The following is a 24,380-nucleotide window of genomic DNA, read 5'->3' as shown; positions in this document are numbered from 1 at the left end:
ATATTCTAAGATGTTTGGAATTGGCAAATCTCAATAATAACAACTTTCGTTTTTCGTCAAATTTGGGGTTGAAAATTTGTCTAAGTATTATAGAGCACGACTCTTGCTGAAAAAAAGGCCGTGCTCCCTCTGCCCAAATCAATGACATTTACCGAGCACTCGTTACATATGTTATTGACCCGAAACTTCGAAACTTGTTCCTAAGTCATATATTACCATTCTAAGATGTTTGAAATTGTTAAAACTCAAAATGAAACACTTTGATTTTTCACCAAAACTTGGAGGGCCAAAATATTTCTAAGTGTTGAAGGTCAACAAAAGTCAAGATAGATGGAATGGTCAAACTTGGTCAACATCTGGATATATTGGTTATATATTTGAAAATTAGTGGGTGGATGTCCCATTTCCATAGCTCATCTTATGAGTTTCTCATTCCCCAAACATCTTAACTTGGTAAGCATCTTCTCTTCTTTCTTCCATTCTCTTTTGTGTAAATCTTGCAATAGGAAAGTTATTGTTGTAATGGAGGATGCATTGGAGATATGTAAGGCTTTTTGTGAAGTTCCAGGAAGTAAACAGTTGTTGTTTGAAGCACGGCTCTTGTGCCATGGAGGACGACCTCAGTTAAGAGTCGTCCGGGTCAAACGGTCATAAAGCATGTTTTAGCTATAAATTGAAGACTTGGGCATATTTGGACCTCACCTCTTGCATCTACATCTCCTGGAAAACTCATACTTATATTTCAAATCTTATATCATTGATTATTAGCAAGAGTGTCAATTTTGTAGTGAGGAGATTATCTAGTGAAATAATTGAGAGCCTACATATTGTGTATTCAATTACACTAGTGAGTGTGATTGTTGTGTATTCTCTTGAAGTGTCAAGACCTTGTGTTTCCTAGTGGTTAGGAAACTTTATATCTTGAAGTGTCAAGATTATTTGGGTGTAAATTAAACTCTAGTGGTTAGAGTTGGGTAAATTCTTGAAGTGTCAAGAACCGAAGATTTCCTAGTGGTTAGGAATCATTGGTGTGTCTTGAAGTGTCAAGAATTGGTAAATTCCTAGTGGTTAGGAATTGTTGGCTTATCTTGAAGTGTCAAGATTGTATTGTGGACTCTCCACCGGTTTTGGAGAAAGATAGTGCTACAAAATCTCGATTGTGTATCAAGGAGTGGAATAAGGCGGATTAGTTAACATCCGACCCAAACCACTATATATCGTGGTGCTCATGTGGTGATATACTTTCTTACCCTTATCTTCTTATTATTGTTCATTATCTTGTTATCATATTTGCTTCTCAAGGATTCAATTCGTTGTTATAGCTACAAGGGTTAACTTCTTTGTTGTTCAAATTATGCAAGTTTTGTAACTAGTAAGTTAAGATTGATTGTTAATCAAAAAGTTTTGTAAACCAAGTTAAAAATCGGGTACAACCTATTCACCCCCCCTCCCTCTAGGTTGCACTTACAATTTTGTACACTTCTACGAGGTAAGATAACATCTTTTATCACCGGGTGGTACAACAAAATACGTTTTCGTAAGTAAAACCTTCCAAACGTTTATGTATGATTGAAAGTAAAGTAAAGGGGATTATGGGAGGTTGCTATGGGATATGACGCTTACTTTTCTATGATGAATGACATGTATATGCAGGTTGCAAAGGCATAAGGTAAGTTCTCATATTATGGAATGATGATATGCTTATGAAATGTGAATATGATATGATGCCATGTTTATGTTATGTGATCATGATACGATGTTATGCTTAAGCTAAATGATCATGATGTAATGATATGCTTATGTAAAGTGAATATGTAATGATGACATGATTATGATAGGTGATTATGGAATGATGTTATGATTATGTTATATGATCATGAAGTGATGATACATTTATGTTAAGATTTCATGTGTGGCTTGATCACCTAGTCACTAGTCCTTTGATTAGGATTGCCATGTTCATATGCACGTTAAGGTCCCTAAAGTAAAGATGATATGTGATTAACTTAGGTGAAAGTGTAGCCTACGTTAATATAAAGTAAAGATAAAAGTGATTAGTTTAGGTGAAAGTGTAGCCTAACTAATGTAATAAAGAAGTCTCGAGCATATTTAAAGTTGTGTTAAGCTTAACCCGTGCTAGTTGTAAAGCTAGTGCGTATGTGGTCACTTGAGTTGCTCCTTGTGGCATAGTTATGTTTGTTTATTCCGGGTGGAGTAACTAACCACCAATGCGTAAAGGCATAAACGGTTTATTCAGTTGGAAATGACTTTGTCTTTCCTTAACAACGTCGATGGACCCCTTATTGGTTACCCATCATGTCGGGTGTGAGGACTCCCTGTATGATTTATGACCGCCTACACACAACCCTACATCCCTAAGTATGTGTGGCTTATGTCACATAGCCTACGTCTAGGCAAAAGAAAAGTAAAGAAATAAAGAAAGTAAAGAAAGCTGAAAAGTAAATCTTTATGATGATAAGCACACTTAGGATTATGATGTTCCTAATGTGTTATGCTATATGATGTTTATGATGTTTCTTATGTTTATGATGTTTATGATGCTCATGTGATCTTAACATATAACGATGATATGACTTTATTAATATATCTAATCGGCAAATGTTTTCAAATATCTTATTCTTATTTAGCTAATTTATTAACTAACACTTGCTCTTTTGAAAATGTTGTGCCATCAGATTAGATGAGTTTGGAGCTAGAGAAAGGATAGCTTGGTGAGGATGGGTACAGGTATTAAAGACGATAGCATTTATGTTCTTGATGCTTAAACTACCCTTAATCTTTTGTTTGGCTACTTCATTTACGATATTATGATTAAAGATTATGTAATAATGTTTGACATTTATGTTGGTGCCAAGACTTGGATTTTCTTTTATTATTTCGATGATGCATTTAGTAACACCAAATGTTTTCAAAAGTTTCATCCGGTTACGGATGGGCAGATTTATATGTGATCCTTTTCCGCTATTATTAAACGCCGTTAGGCAAAAAATTTTTGAAAAACCAGGTTTTTAAATGACGGGTGTTACACAAACTTATTTGATTTGACTTCCTATTTTTAAAAATTTTGGCATGACCTATTCGTAAAATCATGTATCCAACCTGTATTTTCAACTAGTTTAACTATCAAACTTACTAAACATAAGTTGGAAGATACCATTACATGTGAAAATGCATTTTGACTAGAGCATACAAACTAGTCTAATACTCACAACCAAGACACATTACAACCATAACTTTATAATTTAACCAAAAGATTTCGAAACTTAAACTTGACCAAATTATATTCAAAAGACGACACTTTCAAAATATTTGATTCAAGAACTTGGCTAGTAAAGGGATTAACCAACACCAAATTTATACTACCTTCACTTCAAAAGCTCTAGCTAATTACTCCAACTTGTCTTTGTCTTTTGATCCACCTGAGCCTAAAAAATATAAACAACTAAAAAGATAAGTAATTTCGCTTAGTGAGTACAAAATACAATTATGCAAGTTATCATCTTATATATTATCTTGGGCTAGCACAATCTTAACACTTTAACATATAACTTGAACTACTTGTACTAGCGAACTAACAAGCATATGGATCTATAGCTACTATTTAACTCTACCTATAAGAATTTTATCAAATTCTTGTAGTCTTAATTAAACTCTACCTACAAGAGTTAAACCAAAATTCAACTCTTGTAGTCTTACTTTAAGTACCTACAAGAATGGACAACGCCAACTCTTGCAGTCTAACTACCTACAAGAATGTAAACACCAACTCTTGGAGTCTAACTACATACAAGAATGGACAAACATCAATTCTTATAGTCTCCCCCCATGATTTTTATGGTTTCAAAAAAGGTATGTGATGACTTTTTCACCCAACTTAGATGTCTAACAGCCTCATATTCCTTTTTCCATATAATAATATAGGCCAAAATTAACAAAACATATAGATAGATAAATAGATAGATATAGAAATTTATTTTTATTTTATTTCGTATTTTTCAAAATACTTTTAGGCCATGTAACGGTAATTATATATATTAATGGCTACCACAACTAAGAGAAAAAAATATAGTTGTAGGATGATCTTAGCCATTGAAATAGATCAAGAAATAAATCTTAACCATCTAAATTAAAAGTCAAAATTCACTATTTTATATATGATAACTTTTTAATGTTTGACTACTTATATAATTATGATAATTACTATGTGCTATTTAACTAAACTTCCAAAACGCTTTACAGATTCCAATCCATTACTACAAACTATGGATGTGAATATTTTTTTTTTGTATTAATTTAATACAATTTTACTTTTAAAAGTAAAACTTTCAAGCTTATGCATGCAAAGGGAACATGGAAATCCATATTGTATATAAATTGATACTCATATATACAATATTTTATTTTATTTTCAACTTAATATGTGACTTAAAAAATAAATATAAAATTAAAATATCGTAAGGTGTCACAATTAAGATAAACTTTATTTTGAGCAAAGAGTTAACAAATAAGTATTAAAATTCTCAATTAGAAAAATCCTTAATAACTATATCATCGACGTGGTTATGGCTTAATATCAAAAATTGATTTGAAAATCTCAACCCAAACCTGTCAATCCGTCAACCTAAACTTAACCACAAACAAAAGAAAAATAATCAGGTTAGCGGACGGATTAAATGGTTTGGTGGGTTGATTTTAGGTGACATGATTGGTGGTTGGCGGATTAGTTTTAAGTAAAATGGGTTATGGGTTGTCTGATCAAATAAGTTGGTAGATCCACCTATTAAAATTTTTTATTTAAATTTAAAATATTTTAGGTAGGTGGGTTGAGCTATTAACCCAAAAAGTGAACCCGACCCCTTGACCCTAAAATATCAACTTGTCGGTTACCGAGTCAAGATTTCACAACCCTATTTAGTAAGGTTGATATTGAAAATCTTAATATATATCAAGCCGACTCCATATATGTTATACCAAAAAACGTAGAAGGTTTGTTATCTTAACATTATGACGGATTTCATATAAGATGTGTATTTTCATATACTATAAGACGTAAATTTTTGTAGTGAGTGATACATGTATTGTATAAGTTTATTTTGTAAGTTTATTTGGTAACTTGATTATCGACCGGGTATAATCTAGAATATACATATGACCCATGCTACAAAGAGAAAAAAATAAATTCAAGTTTTGATCTATGCCATTTAAAATAATACACAAAACAATCCGAGCCCTTGAAATTAAAGTCAAACTTTGTAAAAATGTTAACTTTTTAATGTTTATATATACACTTTTTAATTATGTTATGTTTTATTATTTTCAATTTAAATTTAATATTTTATGTAGCTAATGAAATTAAAATGGTGATAGACTTGAAACCAGGAAAAAGGAAAGAATTTAAGAAAGCGCTCACATCTAAAAATCTTTATATCAAGTGCGGATAAGTATTGTTGTGTGGGATTTTCGATTGAAATATATAGAAAGAAAGAAAGGCTTCATAAACTGAGGTTTTAAATTTGCAATTTTAAATTAAAAGTACATATATTTCAAGTGAGTGCAATGCGGCATTGGTGATGGGTGACAACAGTGGCGTCGTGACGGATGGCAGCAGTGTTAGGCATGAGCAGGGGTCAAAACCCGGCCAAAGCCGTGCAAACCCGACACCTGACAATGCAATAAAATTTAATTTGTCATGATCTTATACGTATTTGTTTAAAATAATTGTTATTAAACTAATACTAATAACATACGTGCCCCTCTAAGTTTTGATATTTTTTATAATACTATTTATGTCTTTTATTTGTATAGGGGTATCAATAAGGCCGGGTTCAGGTTGACGAGTTGAAAATACCCAGCTTGATAACTTTTGGGTAGAAAAACTAACCCGAACCTACTAACCAGATAACCAGAATCTAACTCACCAACCTAACTTAATCAGGTTGACAGGATAGTGGACGGGTTTAAGGTTGAAAGGTTTAACGTTGCTTGCTAAAAAAGGTTGGATATTTAGACTTTTGGCAATTTATTTATTTTTTAATGTAAAGTTCAACATGTACTGTTTTTATGACCGGGTATAGATCTAGTAAGGCATGGTTGAAGTAGTGTGAAAGTTGCAGGAAAGAATTACTTTTGGCATGCGCTCAAAATGTAAACCCAAGTGAAAAAGCTTTTATTATTACATAGTGGAGGAGACAAGTGCATGTGAATATCAAAGATCAAGACGAATCTGTCATTAATTTTAATCAAAACGCTCCCCTCTCCAAAGACTTTTCAGTGATTGACAGATCACAATCTACCCCAGATTTTCTACTAGATTACATTACTCCACTATGTAAGAAAAAGGTAAAAAAGATAAAAATAAATTCAGTCTCTGCCGCCCCCCACCTCTTTACCCTAAAATAAATTTCTTTTTATACCCCTTCAATCCTTTCCATCTACCTATCTCATTTCACACCTACTACACCCTCTTTCTTTTCCTCTCTAGATTTTTCTAACCCAAGAACCAAAACTTTAGGGTTTTCTATGTAGCCATCATCTTAAACATGATGAAACAAGTTTGCTTTTATTAGATTTTCTTGTTTCTTATTCATAAATATATATATATATGTCTAGAAGGCTAGGGCTGACGTTATATATATATTTTCTAAACTCTTGGACTAGTGTTTGAATTACGTCTTATTGTTGTAAATATATAGTTTTAGTTTTTAGTTTTAGATTTATGTGCATGTGGCGGTGTGGGTGAATGAACTTGAAGTAGAGCTCCTTAAAGTCCAATAGAGGATCTACGAGGGTAAATAGAGCTGCTTGCTTATGGATCCCTCAAATCCTACCATTATCTGTTGGTGTAGGTTTTGTGGCTTGCATAATTTAGGAGCTTTGTTATCCTTCTTATGATCCCGTTTTGGATTGAAGGGAGCTCTACACCCTTTTCTTTTTTCAAGTTACATCTTTTATTTACTTGTTACAACTAGTAGATAAATCTTGTTACATTTTTGTTAGATTTTCTTAAATAGAGTATCGCTTTTAAAGACAATTTTCTAATGTTTTCTTAATATATTTGTACATCCCATGACTACTATTTTGATGTAAAGAAACCCATTTATTTTTAACAATCAAATTTATTGAATATGTTTTCTATAGCTTTCTTTCTTTTGAGTTAACAAAATTTCTGATTTTAGAAGATGTCATTTTCAGTTCATATGGAGTTGAATAAATGGTGATGAGGTATATCTGAAAATGGGTGGATGCTAGATTTTTTGCATAGATCCTTCTCACATGTATTCACTATCTGTAATCTTATTTGTCAAATTTCCATTATTGGCCTTTAAGGAAAAGTCAAAACTATTTCTTCTACTTGTTATTTACCTTGTTTTAGTTGTATTTTGTTTTCACGACAGGTGATTATCATGGAAACTGGAAACATATACAGATTTGTGGATCAGATTCAGATTCATAAGCTGTTTATTATGGACTTTGAGTTTCTTTTTAATTAAATGTGTACTGATAAATAAATAGTCCACGTGTATAATTACATCTGAACTTTTGGTGGTTGGAATGTAAAAAAATAGTCCATGAGCTGGTCTCCATTTCTGAATTGTGCTTTATATATGATTGAATTAATGAATGAATCAACTATTTAGTATTTACCATTATATATGTATTTTTTATTCTAAATATACATATTTTTGTTTTAATCTTGGGTAAGTTATTGGATATTTGTTCAAAATTTTTGGAGAAGGTATTTAGATTTTTTTTTTTTTTTACAGTATAATATTTAATTACTATATATCTGAGATGATTTTAACGCATTAGTTGCTTACAAGTTACAATTAAGGTAGAACTAGAATAATTGCTTTGAAAATTATATAAATAGTAATAATTTGAAAAAAGTACGTCTAACATGTAATAAAAGTACGTCAACTTCAGATTTAAGACGTTGAAAATGATGATAAAAAAAAATTATATACTCTTTTTCTTAGTTAAAATTAAGTATTTTTTTTAGAAGAATTTTCAAAAGTAATATTGTTCTTGGTTTCTTACAGCGGCCCCACAACAAAAAATTGTGCAAGTCTGTGCATTTTCATATAGTGATATTTGTACATTCTTTTTAATTTTCTTAGCACTATTACAAACTGTGTACAAGTATTAACTACTGTACACATATGATAAAATGTGTTAATATCAAATCACTTTTCATATACACAACGACTTTCATCCTTTCTGAGCGAAAGCTTTGGTAAATTATAAATTCTCTTCAAGCCTTCAAGGTTTCTCTCAGAAGTAAGTGAATCACCGCAGTTATTTATTTTCGGTACCGGAGTCTTTCCTCTGATAGCTGTCATTAAGGCTGACAATTTTGACACGAAATCTGCTAACACGACACGACCTGTTCTTAAAAGGTTTTGTGTTTGACATTAACAGGTTTCATGTCTTAATAGATCCGGACCTGTTAAGACCTGTTAGGACATTTTAAGATTATTATATTAAAAAAATCATATGTATAATACTAAAAGTAAAGGGTATGGTTATTGTAAAACCCACTATACTTGAGGATCCTGTACGAAATTATAAACTTATTATTGGAGTTGCACGTGAGTGATGTATCACTTTCACAATCAATGAAATTCATATCACATTTTATCCTCATAGGCTCATATTCCTCTCTTTCTCTAAAAAGGAAAAAGGAAAAATCACAAAATCAAATCCAATCTTCTATCTCTAAACGATCTATCTCTGTATCTATCTATCTACTGCATATATCCATCTACGACGGAGGCAATGGTGAACATAGTTTCGACATCGCCAGTTGTAGTTGTGACATCGATGACGAACAGGATTTCAATGTCCGGCCGATGGTAGTTACGATTTTTTAGATCTACCTTCGATCTATATATTGTTGTGACTGTGTTATTTAAATTGATTGTAAGTTTGAGTAATCTTTCTGATTTAATTTTGGTTGGTAAAAAAGACAATATTTTTGTTATTAGTAATTTTAGGTTATGTATATGCTTCTTATGTATATATATATATATATAAAACTAGGTAATCCTGAAACATCTCCAAAGACGTGTATACATGTTTGATGGTTAACAGGTACGTTAACAGGTCCTTAACAAGTACACTGTTAAATTTCGTGTCGTGTTCGTGTTTGAAAAAAATGACACGATTAGTTAACAGGTCGTGTTCGTGTTTGACCTTAACAGGTCCGTGTCTTAACAAGTTCGTGTCTTAACAGGTCGTGTCGGACCTGTTATGCCAGCCGTAGTGGTCATCATTAAATATAATATATATATATATATATATATATGGGTGAGATATTTTGATACCACCTCTTATTTTAGGATCAACTAGAACCATTGATTTTTGTACACCATCATCATCTATTACGATATACAAGACTTTTTTGTAAAAACACTAAGACTTTCCGGCGACGGGCCCACCAGAAAATCATGTATAAGTTAACTTGCACATGATTTTTCTGTAGGCCCCTCGCTGGAAAGTGTTAGTCTTTTTATAAAAGAGTCTTGTATATCGTAGTAGATGATGATGGTGGTGTGTAAGTTACGAAAATCAATGGTCCTTTTTTGGACTTTTTTTAGTTGGTCTCAAATTATCTTCAAAAATATATAAACAAGATCTGATATATATTAAAAAGCTTCTTCTAACTAAGCATATTGATTTTGTTGGGGAAGAGATTTCACGAGATCTATAGCAGTTGCAGATCTTTTTTTACATATATATTTGAGTTATTTACATTTTGTCAGTGAACCCCTTTTGATTTTGGCCGATTCCATCAATTCTTTGTGGTTTGTTTTCTCATAATTTGCTTAAAGTTTCGAACTTTGGTAATTTTGTTAATCAATTTTGCTTAAATTTAGTGAAGTTGTAATTTAATTTAGCTTTAAGTTTCAATCTTTTGACCCAGAAAATTTATTCATTAATTAAGTTAAAATTAGGGAAATTGTAATTCAATTTAGCTTAAAGTTTAAATCCTTTTATTCCATCTGTTTAGCTCAAATTTAGTAAAATATTGATTCAGTTTAGCTTAAAGTTTTAATCTTTTTATGACCCAGAAAATATTTTGTGGTTAGTTTAGCCTCTGTTAGTAACTTTTTTGGTTATTATTAGTGTTTTTGTGGTCGTGGTTTTTACGTTTTTAGGTTTGTTGTTGTTGTTGTTGTTGTTGTTCATTACTTGATTAGTATAATTACTTGTAGAGTTTTTAGTATAAGTTCATTACTTGATTAGTATAAGTTGTCTGTTTTTAGGTGTTTTAGGATAAAAAAAAACTTGATCTTTGTTGATCTTTTTACTTGTGTTAATAAACCGCGTGGTGCACAACTGCACATGCTCATAAGTTAATGGGTTTAAATTACCACGTCTAACATGAGTTGTTAATGTTTTTACCCTTATTTACATTGAGCTGGACGAAGATGTTTCCACAAAATTACATCATTAAACTAAATATATAAATTTTAAAATAGCCGCGCATCGCGCGGGTTAAATACCCTAGGATCTAATAAAATAGTAGTTATTCTAGCTTTCTAAAGCCATCCACCTCAACTCAAACTATCTTCAGACTTTGCCACGTAGGATTTTTCCTACGTGTCATCTCCATATTTTTTCCAACAATACTTATCTATTTTATCTATAAATCTAAAAAAAGTAATAATAATAAAAAATTAAGTGATTTTGTTTCTATCTTATCTTTTTCGGTACCTATAAATAAACTTATTATTCCCAAACAATAACTTAACAATTTGTTATATTAAACAAATCCCGTATTAAAAAGAAAGATTTTCAAACTATTTTGTTTCTATGTTATTTTTTACAATGAATACATTTATTGTTCCAAATCATGAACTTAACAAATTAGTGTTTCTATAATATATTATATATGCAACATTATACTGTTGTATATTTCAAGTTTAATGTTTATGTGATATAATATGCACATTATATGATTCTATTGCCAATTTCCAAGTATATTTCTTTGTCCTTTTTAATACATACATGTAGATACATGTATTGTTTCAAACCAGTAACTTAACAATTTATTGTTTGTATAAAGTTACCGTCTAACCTGATGATTATAAAGCCTCCTCAATCTAAAACTATATTATAACATTGACACATAGGCTTAAATCCTATGTGTCATCTCCCTAATTTTTTACCACTAAAATTTAAAGAAAACACGCGGAGTTAATAACCCGACCCGTGCAAAAATATTAGTTTTAAGTTGTTACCTATTCTCAGTAATTCCTAACCCTAATCATGTTCTTTAGCTCTCTCGATCTCTATATTCCATTTGTGATTCTTTTCTTTTCGGTATGTTTCTCTTTTCATTATTTTTGGTTATTTAATTTCTTTTTGTTTCATTAATTTCCTGAACCTTTTTTTTTTTCATTTAATTTATGGATAAATTCATTGATGTTATTTCTCACAAGACCCTAATTTTAGCATGCCTAAATTAAATTCTTCAAAATTTTGTTAATAGATCCGATTTTTGGAGAGAGTTTATTACGGGTACCTCTTCTTCATCTTACTGGCTGTAAGTGGTTCAGGAGTTCTTTTTGTTTGCTCATTAATTTACTTTGTCTCTGCTTCTAAGTATTTTATTTTGTGTTTCTACATAAACATGATTAAGTTTGTATTATTTTTTCCAATTGTGATGTGTATCATTAAAGGTAACCCTTTAATCATGTTTACTAATGATGTGTGATTTAGAAGTCACCAAAACAACAGAAGTGACAAATAAAAAAAAAGCTCTAGGACTAGAAGTAAAACAGATTGAATGTAATGAGATATGTTTGTTAGTGGCTTAGAAGAAATACTGTTGAACAAAAAGGCCTCCTACGTACATCCAATATTTCTTAATGCTAATTAGTTTTTTAACCTTTCAATGGCTTTTTTCTTTCTTTTTAATCTAGCATGTTTGTCATGGAACTTCTCTTTTGTGACAGGGTGGTTTCCAAGTCTAGAAATTTTATGAATGTGATCTGCTAGAATTATGCTTATAATATACAGTGAACATCTTTCCATGTTTGCTAATTCTTGCTTATATTGTGTCAGCTACCGAGTAGTAGCTTTCTTCCTAACATTGCTTATCGTTTTACAATATGTATATTTTATATGATATTTGGCAACTCAATCTCAAATTTGTGATTTGTCAGGTGATGAGGTACTTGACTGATTTATAGTTTTCTCTCCAATACTGCCACATCACTTATAAATCTCTTTGCTCTATGCAGAGTCAACTTGGAGGGAAGTGCTAATTTTCCATAGTTGGAGTTGGTTGTTGAAAGTTGCGCAGAGATGACCTTCGTGTTTATAGGACATATAGAGTATACTTTAAGAATACGAGATGACTCATTCTATAAACAAATGGTTGTGGATTTCTCTAAATTTCATGTTGGCCGGTGTAAATATATGCATTTAGTGATAAGTATACTGACAGAGTTTCACTAGGTATGTACCAAAGCTAAACTTCCTATTCTACACTTTAGTGATCACCATGTACATTGCACTTGCGGTTTACTACCGAGGAAAGTAATTTACCATTAAGGTGCTATCAGGGCATTAACCTTTAAATTGGTCAATTTATGTTTGCTTTTTATTTTCTTCATATTTGGGTTGTTTTTTATTTTATGTCTAAAAAGTCAAAGGGTTAAGTTAATGAAGATTTAGATTTTAACTACATAGGATGGGTCCATTGGGTAAAGAATGTATGTAGGAATGTTTGGTTCACGGAATGTTTTTAGGAGGAATGGAATCTTTCAATGAAATTGTAATTTGAAGGAATGGAATTTGACGGAATGTTTTTAAATTTTTGAAAATTCAAGTGACGAATGGAATAAGATTCCTTCTCCCACCCTCAAGGAATGGAGATTCCATCAAATAAAGGAATGTTTACATTCCAATGGAATCATATTCCTTCATCTTTGAACAACCAAACACACTAAAGAATGAAATCTCATTCCAATTCCATCAAATTCCATCAGAATCTGTGAACCAAACGCGACCTAAGTATATTCAAATACTCATTTCACTTTTTTTTTTATTTTTTTAAATGAACTTAGGTTATTATTGTAGTTATATACAATAGATTTTTGTAATCATAGCCTTTTAGTTATTTATAAATGCTTAATGTGAAAAGTGATGAAAGAAAAATTCTTTGTGGGTCGATTATTTATAATCTCGCGTTTAAGTTTTCCTTTGTTGGTTTTTGGTAATTAAGCTCATTGGATCTCTATAGCTTATTTTTTATTTTGTTAGGATGTTTCTGATTGGGTGATATTGGTGGCCTATTTGTTACAAGTACAAAAAAAAAATTTGTTTTTTATATGATCCACGGTTACTAACAAAGAGTGTACGTTTTGATCTTCATGTTTAGATACCAATGTAGGCGTAGTGCTATCATCTTCATGGTTATTCCATTTATTTCCTTTTGTTATAAAATTCTTGCCCAATATCTCTTAAATCACTTCATAAAGCATTTGAATGTTATATGAAGCTTACTTTTATTGTGGTTTTAAATTCTTAGATAGTCACAAGTGGTTAATCTTTATTCGAGTGTAGGTACTTCGACCAAATACACCGACGGCCAAATGTATTATCGTCCAAGTTTTCATTCTATCATTCACAAAGACAAGTTGAGATATGAGTTGTCTAAGTATCTCACAATTGAAACTGCATGGGAAGTTGTAAATGCCTACATATAGATTATTTTTGTTATATTCCATTAACCATATTTTAACTAGCCGCATATCGTGCGGGTAAAAGACCTAGTATATATATATATACAAGGTTTTTTACCCGCACGATGTGCGGATATTAAATTTATTTTTTAAAAGTTTTAATATTGACATTGAAATCAATAATATATATAATGTTCAACATTTAAATACCAAAAAAAAAAAATTAAACTTAGTTGAACATATTTAGAAACCTAATGGTGTTGTGCTACTTGGATAGTGAAAATTAGTTTAAATGAGATTGACAGTATCTTGTGACTGCAATTTGCTCTAAATATCGTATTTGATTAGGAATAATTGTAATTACAAACTATGTTTTTATTAAAACAATTGCTACCCGTGAAAGAAATGAACCCGCATAACCCGTAACTTCAATGAATCAAATTGTGATATCATTATCTAGTTAGAAATATTTAAATTCCTATAATGAAACGATTTTGATAATATACGATTTGATTAAATGAATCCAAGATCAAAAAAATTAGATACAAAATATTGCCTTTACAGGGAAAAAAAAGATATATAAAAAATTTAAACTCATATTTAAGTTTATACGGTTTTAGTTTTTTTTTTCCATATGGGATTTGTTTCTTAAATATAAGGGATTTGGTTTCTTAAGTTTGTATATAAATATCTTTTTTATTTAATATTTAATGGATAAATATTGTCAAAAAAATATGATAATGATACATAGGATAAAAACTTATGTGTCAAATTTTAAAAATAGCTTTATATTGAGGAGGGCTTTAAAAGATTAAAATTTCTATTGTTTTAATAAATATATTAATAAATATAGATATATTATATATTATTTAGTTAAATTATACATTTATACTACTCCAACTTGATATTGCAAGACCCGCCAAGTTAGGAGATCCGTAATTTCTTCCCATAATATAAATCTATAAATTACACGTTTAATGTGAACGTATCCGGAATTTTTAATTCCGCATTTACTTGTTCCATAATTTGTTCTGGATATCGAGGTTAAACGTTTTATTCACAAGTCTTTTTTTATTTTAGATAGCTAGATATCGAGGTGAAACGTTTTATTTGTAGGTTTTTTTTTATTTTTGATAGGACCTGATAGTAGCATATCTACACCGTCGTGGTAGAATCAAAATTGTTATCTTAACCTCTCCAATACACTGTCAAGGTATTGAGACTTAAAAATTATTATTGTTCACTTTATTTTACTTATAATTTTGTTTTTTCAGAAAACTTGTTTGAAAAAACCATTATATGTATGTCCACTTCAAAAAAAATGTATAAAAATTTTAAATATCCTTATTTAGTGATATGTTTTTAAATATCCTTGAGACATTCATATTATTTAAAAAATGTATAAAAATTTTAAAGATTTGTAATAATATAAACGCTAAGAACATCTAGATAGTTTTTAAGTTGTAAAGGAAGCAACTATGATACACATGCATATGCATTTATATCATCCTTATGGACTTTATTTGTACCAATGCCAATTGAGCACTTGCTTATCATCCCACAATCACCAACACTAAACCTCCAAAGCCAAACCCAAAGCAGCATGGAGGTCACCAATGACTCGATTTCCAGATCAATTGGCGATGTCGCTGACGCTCCTCCAGGGACGTCATCAACCAGCATCATCGATGTCCCTGAGGACCCGTTTATTAAGTGGATTACGAGCTCGACAGATGCGGATGCCACTGATCCCACACCAGTATCATCAGCCCCAAAAATCCCCAGAGTTCCAGCATCAATTAGGGAAAAACAAGACTACGAAAAATACTTTGTTCCAAAGTTTGTCTCCATTGGTCCGTACCATTTTTGCAAAAATAAACCCATGTTGTTCGAGAAACGCAAGCCTGAATTTGCAATGAAGCTCTTTTCAAATGACAGGGCTGCCGTAAAAAGTTTGTTCGATAAGCTTGCTGAACCAGAAATGGTGAAAGATTTAAGAAGCTATTATGATCAAGAACACATGATGGCAAGCTGCTTGTTTAGTGATTCGGACTTCACAAAGATGATGTTGCTGGATGGTTGTTTTATTTTTTATTTCATTTGCTCCATTTACATTGGGTGGATCAAAGATTACTCGGAGTTCAAAAGCAATGAGGTTTTCTTTATTCGTCGAGATCTCTATTTGTTGGAAAACCAAATTCCATTCGAAGTTCTAAAGGAGGTGATGACGATGATGATGATGAAACCAACCCGTATGTTTAAATATATTATTAATGAAGGGTTCTTCGAAACTAGCAGTTTGTTAGAATTCGTTAAACCATTCATCGATATGAGCAGTTTTGTGATACGCAAGCAGCCGAAAAGAAAGTGGTTAGACAGATTTAAAATAAGAAGACGATCGACGACAAATGAAGACATAAGCGATGAGTTCCAAAGAGAAGAAAAAGAACCCGATCATCTTCTCGGTGCTCTTCATGGTGAGCATGCCAGGATAGTCAAAGTTCCAACAGATAGCTACAGATTCAACGGTTGCAACTTCCGCAGTGTTAACGAGCTTGTGGACGTTGGGATCCATTTCAAGCCTATTATAGACACACTCTCGATGACTCGCATTGAATTCGTTAAAGGCAGCTGGTGGGGTTTTTCAGCGAATGTAAAGCTGCCTCCAATAGCTGTGAGTGATTACACCAGGCCTATGTTGTTAAACATGATGGCCTATGAAACGTGCAAGTGCTCAGTTGGTCGTTCATGGGTTAAATCGTATGTATATCTTCTTGGTACGCTGATTGATGACATTGAGGATGTTAAGATTCTTAGAAAAGCTTGGGTACTTCATAACCTTTTAGCTAGTGATCAAGAAGTAGTGAAATTGTTCGACGAAATAGGCATTGATTTGGTTGAAAATGGTTTCAAATACCTGGAAGTGAAATACAGGATACAAAGGCATTTAGAAAGTTGGACGAACACACTATTCTCCCAGCTAAAGAATGAATATGTCAAGAGCCCATGGGCATTTTTAGCACTTCTTGGAGCTTTGATAGCTCTTTTTCTTACTGGTGTTCAAACTTATTATACTGTTTGGCGTCCCTAAATAAAGCGCATGTGATGATCTTTGCAAGTTTTCGAAGATAAATCATTACTTATAAGCGTATCCATGTTCGATGTTGCTTATTGTATCTTTGATCAGTGTTTGATTTGAGTGTTGCAAGTCTACTTCTACTTGTTTTTTTGTCAAATAAGATCATCCTAGCTTCTTGTGGGTGCAACCATGTGTAGTATGCTATGTACATGGTGTAGCCATTGGTAAAAATGTAAAAGTGTGTTATTATTTTATAAAATCTGTCATTTACTAAAATTCCAAACTTATAGGACGTCGATATTTTACTCATACACTACTAAAAAGGCGTGACATTTTCTTTTAATGTTAATTTTTAGAAACTATTGTGGTGCTCGCAAGATGTGACTAAAAAGAAAATGGTAAAATGTCGTGTAATTATATAATTATTATATATGTAGTTGTACAGGGAGCACATATTACAAAATACTATCAATCATTACAAGGTTAGTAATTACGGGGCCTGCATTAGATCATTTAGAAATAAGAAGTTAGACTCTATCACAGTATGATGTCTTAGATAAAGTAGATACCTGGAAATCAGAAGTTCACTAAAGCAATGTTATCACAAAGAAGTTGCATATAGAGCATTGACATTTGTCATTGTATGAATCCTCTCCTTAGGACTTCACTTTTTGATCTATTACATTAAAAAAATTTAAAAACATGAAATAAGCTTAAAATATGAAGTTACCTAAGCCTGTAAGGATTATTTAAGTAAGACTACAATCAACTTTCAAATAGCCTAGAGAATTAAAAGCACATGAAACAATATCAAGCCTAGAGAACTAAAAGCACACGAAACATCGTTTAAATTGAAGATAAAGGGTGGGAACAAATCTACTTATATCTGAAATAATTGTTGACATATACATTCTAATCTTTTAGCCGACTTAATTCAACTAAATATTAAAACAACCGCACATCATCCGGGGTACAAGACCTAGTAATGTATATATATACTTAAAAGATATTAATTGATGATGTACATCTCCCTAATAGCTTTGGGATAACAATCTTTCTTCTACCTTATGAAAGCTACTAGGCTCTAGCCCAGACGTAGCCTCCGGACTTGAGCATGGTTGCTCTTGAGAGGCTCCGAATATAGCCTCTGGATTGATCCATAGAGGCTCCTAACATAGCCTCCGGACCCTCCTACATTGAGGGTCTTGACATAGCCTCCGGACCCTCCTCCATTGAGGCTCCTGATGTAGCCTCTGAACCTAAGCTGCGGAGGCTCTTGACGTAACCTCCGGACCTAAGCTGCGGAGGCTCCTGAAACCTTGAGACCTGAACATGACCTCATCCATGTTAAGTCATGGGCTTGATTTAGGCCCAAGCATGGAAAGCCCATGACCCAAAATCATCAAACCCTAGAATCTACTCCCTATAAATAGATGACAATGAGCACCAAGCTAGAGGACTTCTCTCCCTTACTCTCTCTCTCTTTCTCTCTTTCTTCCCCTCATTCTCTTACACATACTCCTTAGCCTACTTCGGCTTGTGGCGTCACATTTTGTGGCCACCAATAGGGATCCGCCACCCGAAGTAGCAACAATCTAACCTCCCCCATTACACCTTATAGATCAAGTATTAACCCCTAGTACTTAAGGATAAATACTATACCTAAACGGGTGTAGACTTATGCTTAAACATTAATTTTAGAAAGTATCGAGTTGACGGGCTGACAAATCTTAACCTGAGCCCGACCAATAACTTCCTATTAACCATATTTTATTTAACTTCCGAAATTAACTTCCTCACTCTCATACGGTTTGTAACTTCCTTAAATGACTTATCACAATATTTTAAAATATCCATTATATAATATAGAACATAAAAAAACATATTTCTAACTAAAAATATATATTTCAACTACCTGTAAACATGTACAAGATGTTTCGTATATATTATAGTACTAGGTTTTTGACCCGCGCGATGCGCGGCAATTTAAAAATTGATGTATTCACTTTGTTAAGAAAATTATGGATGAATCGTTTTAAATAAAATAAAATAAAATGATCCATATATATTAAAATAATTAAAAATGAAAAATAAGGTATCTCAATCTTTAATTAACTCTTATTTCTTTTTATCTCCCTATTAAATTTCTTTTAATTCAATTCTCAGTGTTCTCATCTTCATGGCAACAATTATTCAATCATAATTTTTATTTGATTGTATAATAACAACACTTATTCAATTGAGATTAGTAGGATTTTTGCATTAGTTGTTTTTTTAGGTTTTCTTTTTCCGCTGGACTTTTGGATGTATTTGTTTTTATAATGATACATAGACGTTTAATGTGGTATTTATTTCCTTTTTTCTGCTTTGAGTCCTTAATATATTTAGTTCGATTATTTCATGGGTGTTCTGATTGACATTATGAAAGAAAATTGTGATACTGAGTAATCATAACTCTTGGTAGCATGGAATGAGGATGAAGTTATGATTCTTTATATATTGAATGGATGGGTTGATCTATTGATGAGTATTTTAGTGTTTTTTTTTTTTTTTTGCTTATCTTTTCTCTTTGATAATGAAAAAATATCTGAAATATTGATGCAGATAACTAATTGCTCATTGCATACTCCAAATCAGAAGTGAAGGTTGAAAATGTTGGTGTTGCAAGGGAAGAAACTGTTACAGAGATGATGATGACGAAGATCGTTGGATGGCGCCTGAGGTATGTAGTTGGCGTGGCGAATTCATCTCTTACTCACCAATCAGTTGTTAACTATCTGTATGCTTTTCTTAGCATCGAGTCATTTGTTTATAAAACTGTAGACGGCTAAATATAATCCTAATCCTTTTAGGTTGAGGTTGCAAAATAAGTTGGTAGGGTCGAGCTGGATAATGGGTTTGAGTTAAAGAACACCATTAAGAAGATTAAAAGAAAAAAATAAAAAATCAAGTCAGGTCGAGTTGAAACGAAATTGTTTATTTTTTTAATTTATCAATTTCAATCAAAACAATAAATTGAAGGCAAAAAAGTTTTGTTGATTTCCCCTAAAGGATTTTTTTTTTTAAAAGGATGAAGATATGTAAAAAACCCTCTCTTAAGATATTGTAAAATATTATAAATATATAATTATGCATAATAATGGTTGAGTACATAATCCCACTTTTTCTAAACGAACTTTAAAAAACCATATGTTTAACAATATATAGTAATAATGTTGATAAGCTACTATTCTCGTTATGTTTGACAATTGTGTTCTAGTTATATAGACCACAGTCAATTTACCAACTCATGTATATTAATTTGTTTTTTATTATGTTCAAGTTAAATTAAAAATAAATCAGAACTATTATATTTCTTTAGAAAATTTGTTTGTATCTAATATTAAGCCTCTTCTTTAAATAGCCAAATATATTACTAATATATTTGTTTTATATTTAACTTCATTAATGAAAAGATTCTTGTATAAATAAATGTTAAATCATTTCCAAAATTAGACTTAACCAATCAAAACAAAAGAAAATAAAACCATCAGTCAATCAGAAGCGAGAGAAATCAATTTTTTTTTCTCAGCTCTACCGGCAATATAAAGCGAGAGAATTCAATTTTTTTTCTCTCAGCTCTACCGGCAATATATATATATATATATATATATATATAATATAATTACAACATTTAATGCAATTGGGAATTAGGATTTAGCCCAACTGGACATTTAATGCCCCTTATGTATTTCAGCCAAATGTTGTTCACGGGTTCAAAACCTTTGAAAGGCATATTGGGAAGTCTTTGCCAATGAGGTGGAGCATGGGGGTTTTCTCTAGCATTAGCTAGTTTCCTCCAGAATATGTAGTGGGACTTCCACCGCCAGTCATGCCCTCGGATTGACTGTGTTGGTGACGTGGTCGATCTCTAATGGACGATGAAGAGGCATGCCGCTGAGTCCAATGCCGTTCAAAAAAAAAATTAAAGCAATTCAAGTTTTTTATTCTCCCAATGGAGAGATCTATCTCAAAATTAATGCTTCAATGACTAATTATTTTCTAAAGAATAAAGTTATGACAACGATGATAATATTTGTATGTATTTCCTATTTATTTTTTCTTACTTAAAAAGAATTACAAAATACCATTTAAATACTACTCGTACAAAATTAGATTGTACCAAAATTGGAGTGGGGGCAGCAGGGTATAGTGAATCCGTCCATGCTCCCCTTGATGCAAGAACCATATTACTCGTAACAACTAAGCCTTCTGGTATAACAACAATAGCTAATGTAATCAAAGGACCTTGCGAAAGACCCTTTTAGTCTATAGCTAGTAAAAGACACACCAACTCCATAATATTAATATGGGTTACTAACAGTTTCATTAGATCATACCTATTGTGTGTTCAAATTTCAAAATCAAAAAAGCGTGATCTCAATTCCTGCAAGTATCTGATACAACAACAAAAAAAACATAATAAACATTGACTATCAAAATGAACATTAAACAAATCCTTTTGTTGTAATACATCACTAGAAAATCCACACGGTCCATGGCTAGAGCAGAAGCACCTCTAACCGATTTCTTTGAGCCGGCTAAACAACTCGTTCTCATGTTGTGAACATTTTAGCTTGAGGTACAGATCTGACCGATCCATTGGCGACACATTTGACCACCAAAGTAAACATTTATTGGGTTATAATAAATTTGTACCTATAAATTTTATAGCATAAGGTTATAGTGCTCGAAACACATATAAGAGAACATACGGAATCAGTATACTTTTACCTTTAGGACATATGAAAAGGTGAGTTGGTGTATATAAGTCAAAGTCATACATGAATCAAGGTCATTGATATGAGAAAAACCTACCTTGTTATATGTTATTCCCATTGTCCCTCACCCTCAAATCATACAACAAAAGCTGAATTTAGCAGATTCTAGCAATGAGGTCGTTTTACATGATTCGGTGGTTTGTTGATTGTTTCGATCTGTATAAAGTTTCACCACTCTCTCACTTTCTGGACAAGCAACCAACTAACTTATATGTGCTGTGTATGTGAAAAGAAAACAAAAGAACCTGATTTAAGAGTGTCGACAGTGAACTAAAGCGTTTCTCGCTTCTTAATTTCCAATTCAAGAGATTTAACCGTGACCATTCCTTCCATAAAATCCTGCATACATACATACATACATACATATATATATATATATACATCGTGCATTGGAACCCATGGTTATGGACCCGAATCCATTAGTATGGAACATTTTCTTTTCCAAGTGAAATCCCCTTATTTTGGTGGTGGGGAGTTTTTTTTCCCCGTCGCCCTTTACAATTCCAATAAATATTTTTTTTTTTATCCTTTTTGGTTCAAGTACAGTTGATATAGTTGAAGCGCAGTCAAAATATGGTTTTCGGGGATGGAATTTGTGGCGTCCACCTATAGGATTTCTAGTTTTTCTAATTTCTGCACTAGCCGAGTGTGAACGATTACCCTTTGATTTAGCTAATGGATATCTGTGTTATGATACAAACGTCAGTTTTGAAAAAAAATAAATAATATTTTGCGCCCTCAGCTCTAAACAATCTTGTTTTTTTGAGTTTTGTATAAGGGAGGTGATCCCTACACAACACAATTTTGTCATACACAACAATACATGCATTAGACAGTTGTACTGTACAACCTTTTAATTCATATATTATTGTGTATAGTAAAGTTATGTTGTGTAGGGATCATTTCCCTTTGTATAAATGTATCGCCATGCTATTAAGTATTTTGATTTAAGTTCTTTTCTTTCTAAGAGGTGGAATAGAATAACCTGGTTGAAGCGTAATGATCGTACGTCTGTAATGCATTGTCTGTCCCATAATGGGTCTGACTTTCACGTCCGATTTGGTGGGGGGGGAGGGGGTGGGGAGCTCCTATCCCAATTTGTAAATGAGCCTCCCAATATTGAGAGGCTCATTAATATATAGATATATGAGTTTTAGTGGTTTTAATTAGGAAATAAAAAATTTTGATTAAGTTGTGATATTAGTCATACACTTTTTGTTTCTCTTTTTATTTAATTAAAGTTTAAAAAAAAGGTAAACTGGAATCAATATTTATATAAAGTTAATTTTCATATGTTTCTTTTTTTAGCTTTCGTATTTATTAAGTTGTAATATTGGTGATATACTTTTTGTTTAACAATTATTATACTACCCGTCCAATGAACAGGCCTGGACACTAGTATATATATATAGTGAAGATATTGTGAGAACTAAAAAATAGTCGTGAACTACGAGAACTAATCATAGCCATTAAATTAACTAAATCAAAGGTTAATAAGTATCAATGGTAATTTTGTAATTAAAATCACCCAATTAAACACATGGAACAATTAAAAGGGTACAAAAGGAATATGGAAAAATAGATTATATACATAAATTAAAAAAAGAAACGGTAACCTATGTAGCACCGAAACGGGTACGGCAAAGAGGTACGGGAACGATATGGGAACGGGAAATGACAAAACTAAAAAATGCAAGATACGGGTACGGCAATAAAAAACATACAAATTTAAAATATATCAATTTTTTATAGACAGACTTGAGACTTTAGATATTATGTATAACTGTATTTGTATAATATATGCTTGATCAGTTATCACTCATCGAATTTTTAGTGTTTAATAATTGGTTTTGAAATTAAAAAAAATCGAATGTTGATCAAATTATATATAATATAGTCTGTTTGGAATACGAAAAGTCCATTAAACTCTAATATTAACTAGACTCAGTATGGAAACTTTAAAAAAATGTTTCGGTATCTATGGAAAGTTCAAGGAAAAGTTTCCCTCGTGTTTCGTACACAGAAACGTTTCCATGGAGTTTCTGAAACGGGTACGGCTACTTATTTGAAGTTTCGGTGCATCATAGACGGTAACTACTCAGTAACGCACCAAAAATCATGGACCTATATTAACTTTTATTCCCATTTTTTTGCATTCGAGTTACCTATATTATGGTTTACTAATTTCGAATATAATAATGATGCTTATCATATTGTTTTTGTATTATGCAGTTTGAGCTTTTTAAATAATCTGTATACTAACTAATTGTCTCATTTATATTTTTCAATTCATATGGACACATGTGTAATTCGGGTGTACACGTGTTTCTGTGTATGTGCACCTGTGTTTGTATATAAACTATACATGTGTCTGTGTGGTTCGGTGTATAAACTATACATGTGTCTGTCAATTGTACGTATCACATGTATTTATATGGTACAAATGTGTTATAATATAGTTTACGTAATAATAAGTTTAGTAATGAGATGAGTTATGAGGAATTTCGTCATCTGTGTAGGATTTCCAATAATATTAGATTAGAAGCGATGCGGACAACATTGAATCTTTAAGCTATTTTTAGTATAACGGACATTGACATATTTTGAACTTTTAATTAAATTATTAAAGAAACGAAAAAAGAAATAAATGAAATGGTTAACATCTCGTTGTTTAGGTTACGTGTAAGGTTTTACCATTATACAGTGAGGTTTTCGTATTGACTAAATGTTCGAAATAAACAATTTAGTTTGTTGAAAATTTTAATT

The 24,380-nt window shown here is 31.7% G+C and overlaps 1 protein-coding gene across 1 annotated transcript; it reads left to right on the top strand.

Annotated features, from left to right (window-relative positions):
* Positions 1 to 15,246: 15,246 nt before the first annotated feature.
* LOC122586408 (UPF0481 protein At3g47200-like) lies at positions 15,247 to 16,806 on the top strand. The gene has a single exon (XM_043758408.1). The coding sequence runs from the start codon at positions 15,247 to 15,249 to the stop codon at positions 16,804 to 16,806; it is 1,560 nt and encodes a 519-aa protein (XP_043614343.1).
* The last annotated feature ends 7,574 nt before the right edge of the window (positions 16,807 to 24,380 follow it).

The sequence above is a fragment of the Erigeron canadensis genome, chromosome 1 (assembly GCF_010389155.1).
Source record: "Erigeron canadensis isolate Cc75 chromosome 1, C_canadensis_v1, whole genome shotgun sequence".
Taxonomy (NCBI): domain Eukaryota; kingdom Viridiplantae; phylum Streptophyta; class Magnoliopsida; order Asterales; family Asteraceae; genus Erigeron; species Erigeron canadensis.
Note: the sequence above shows the minus strand (reverse complement) of the source record. Positions and strands in the feature narration are given on the sequence as shown.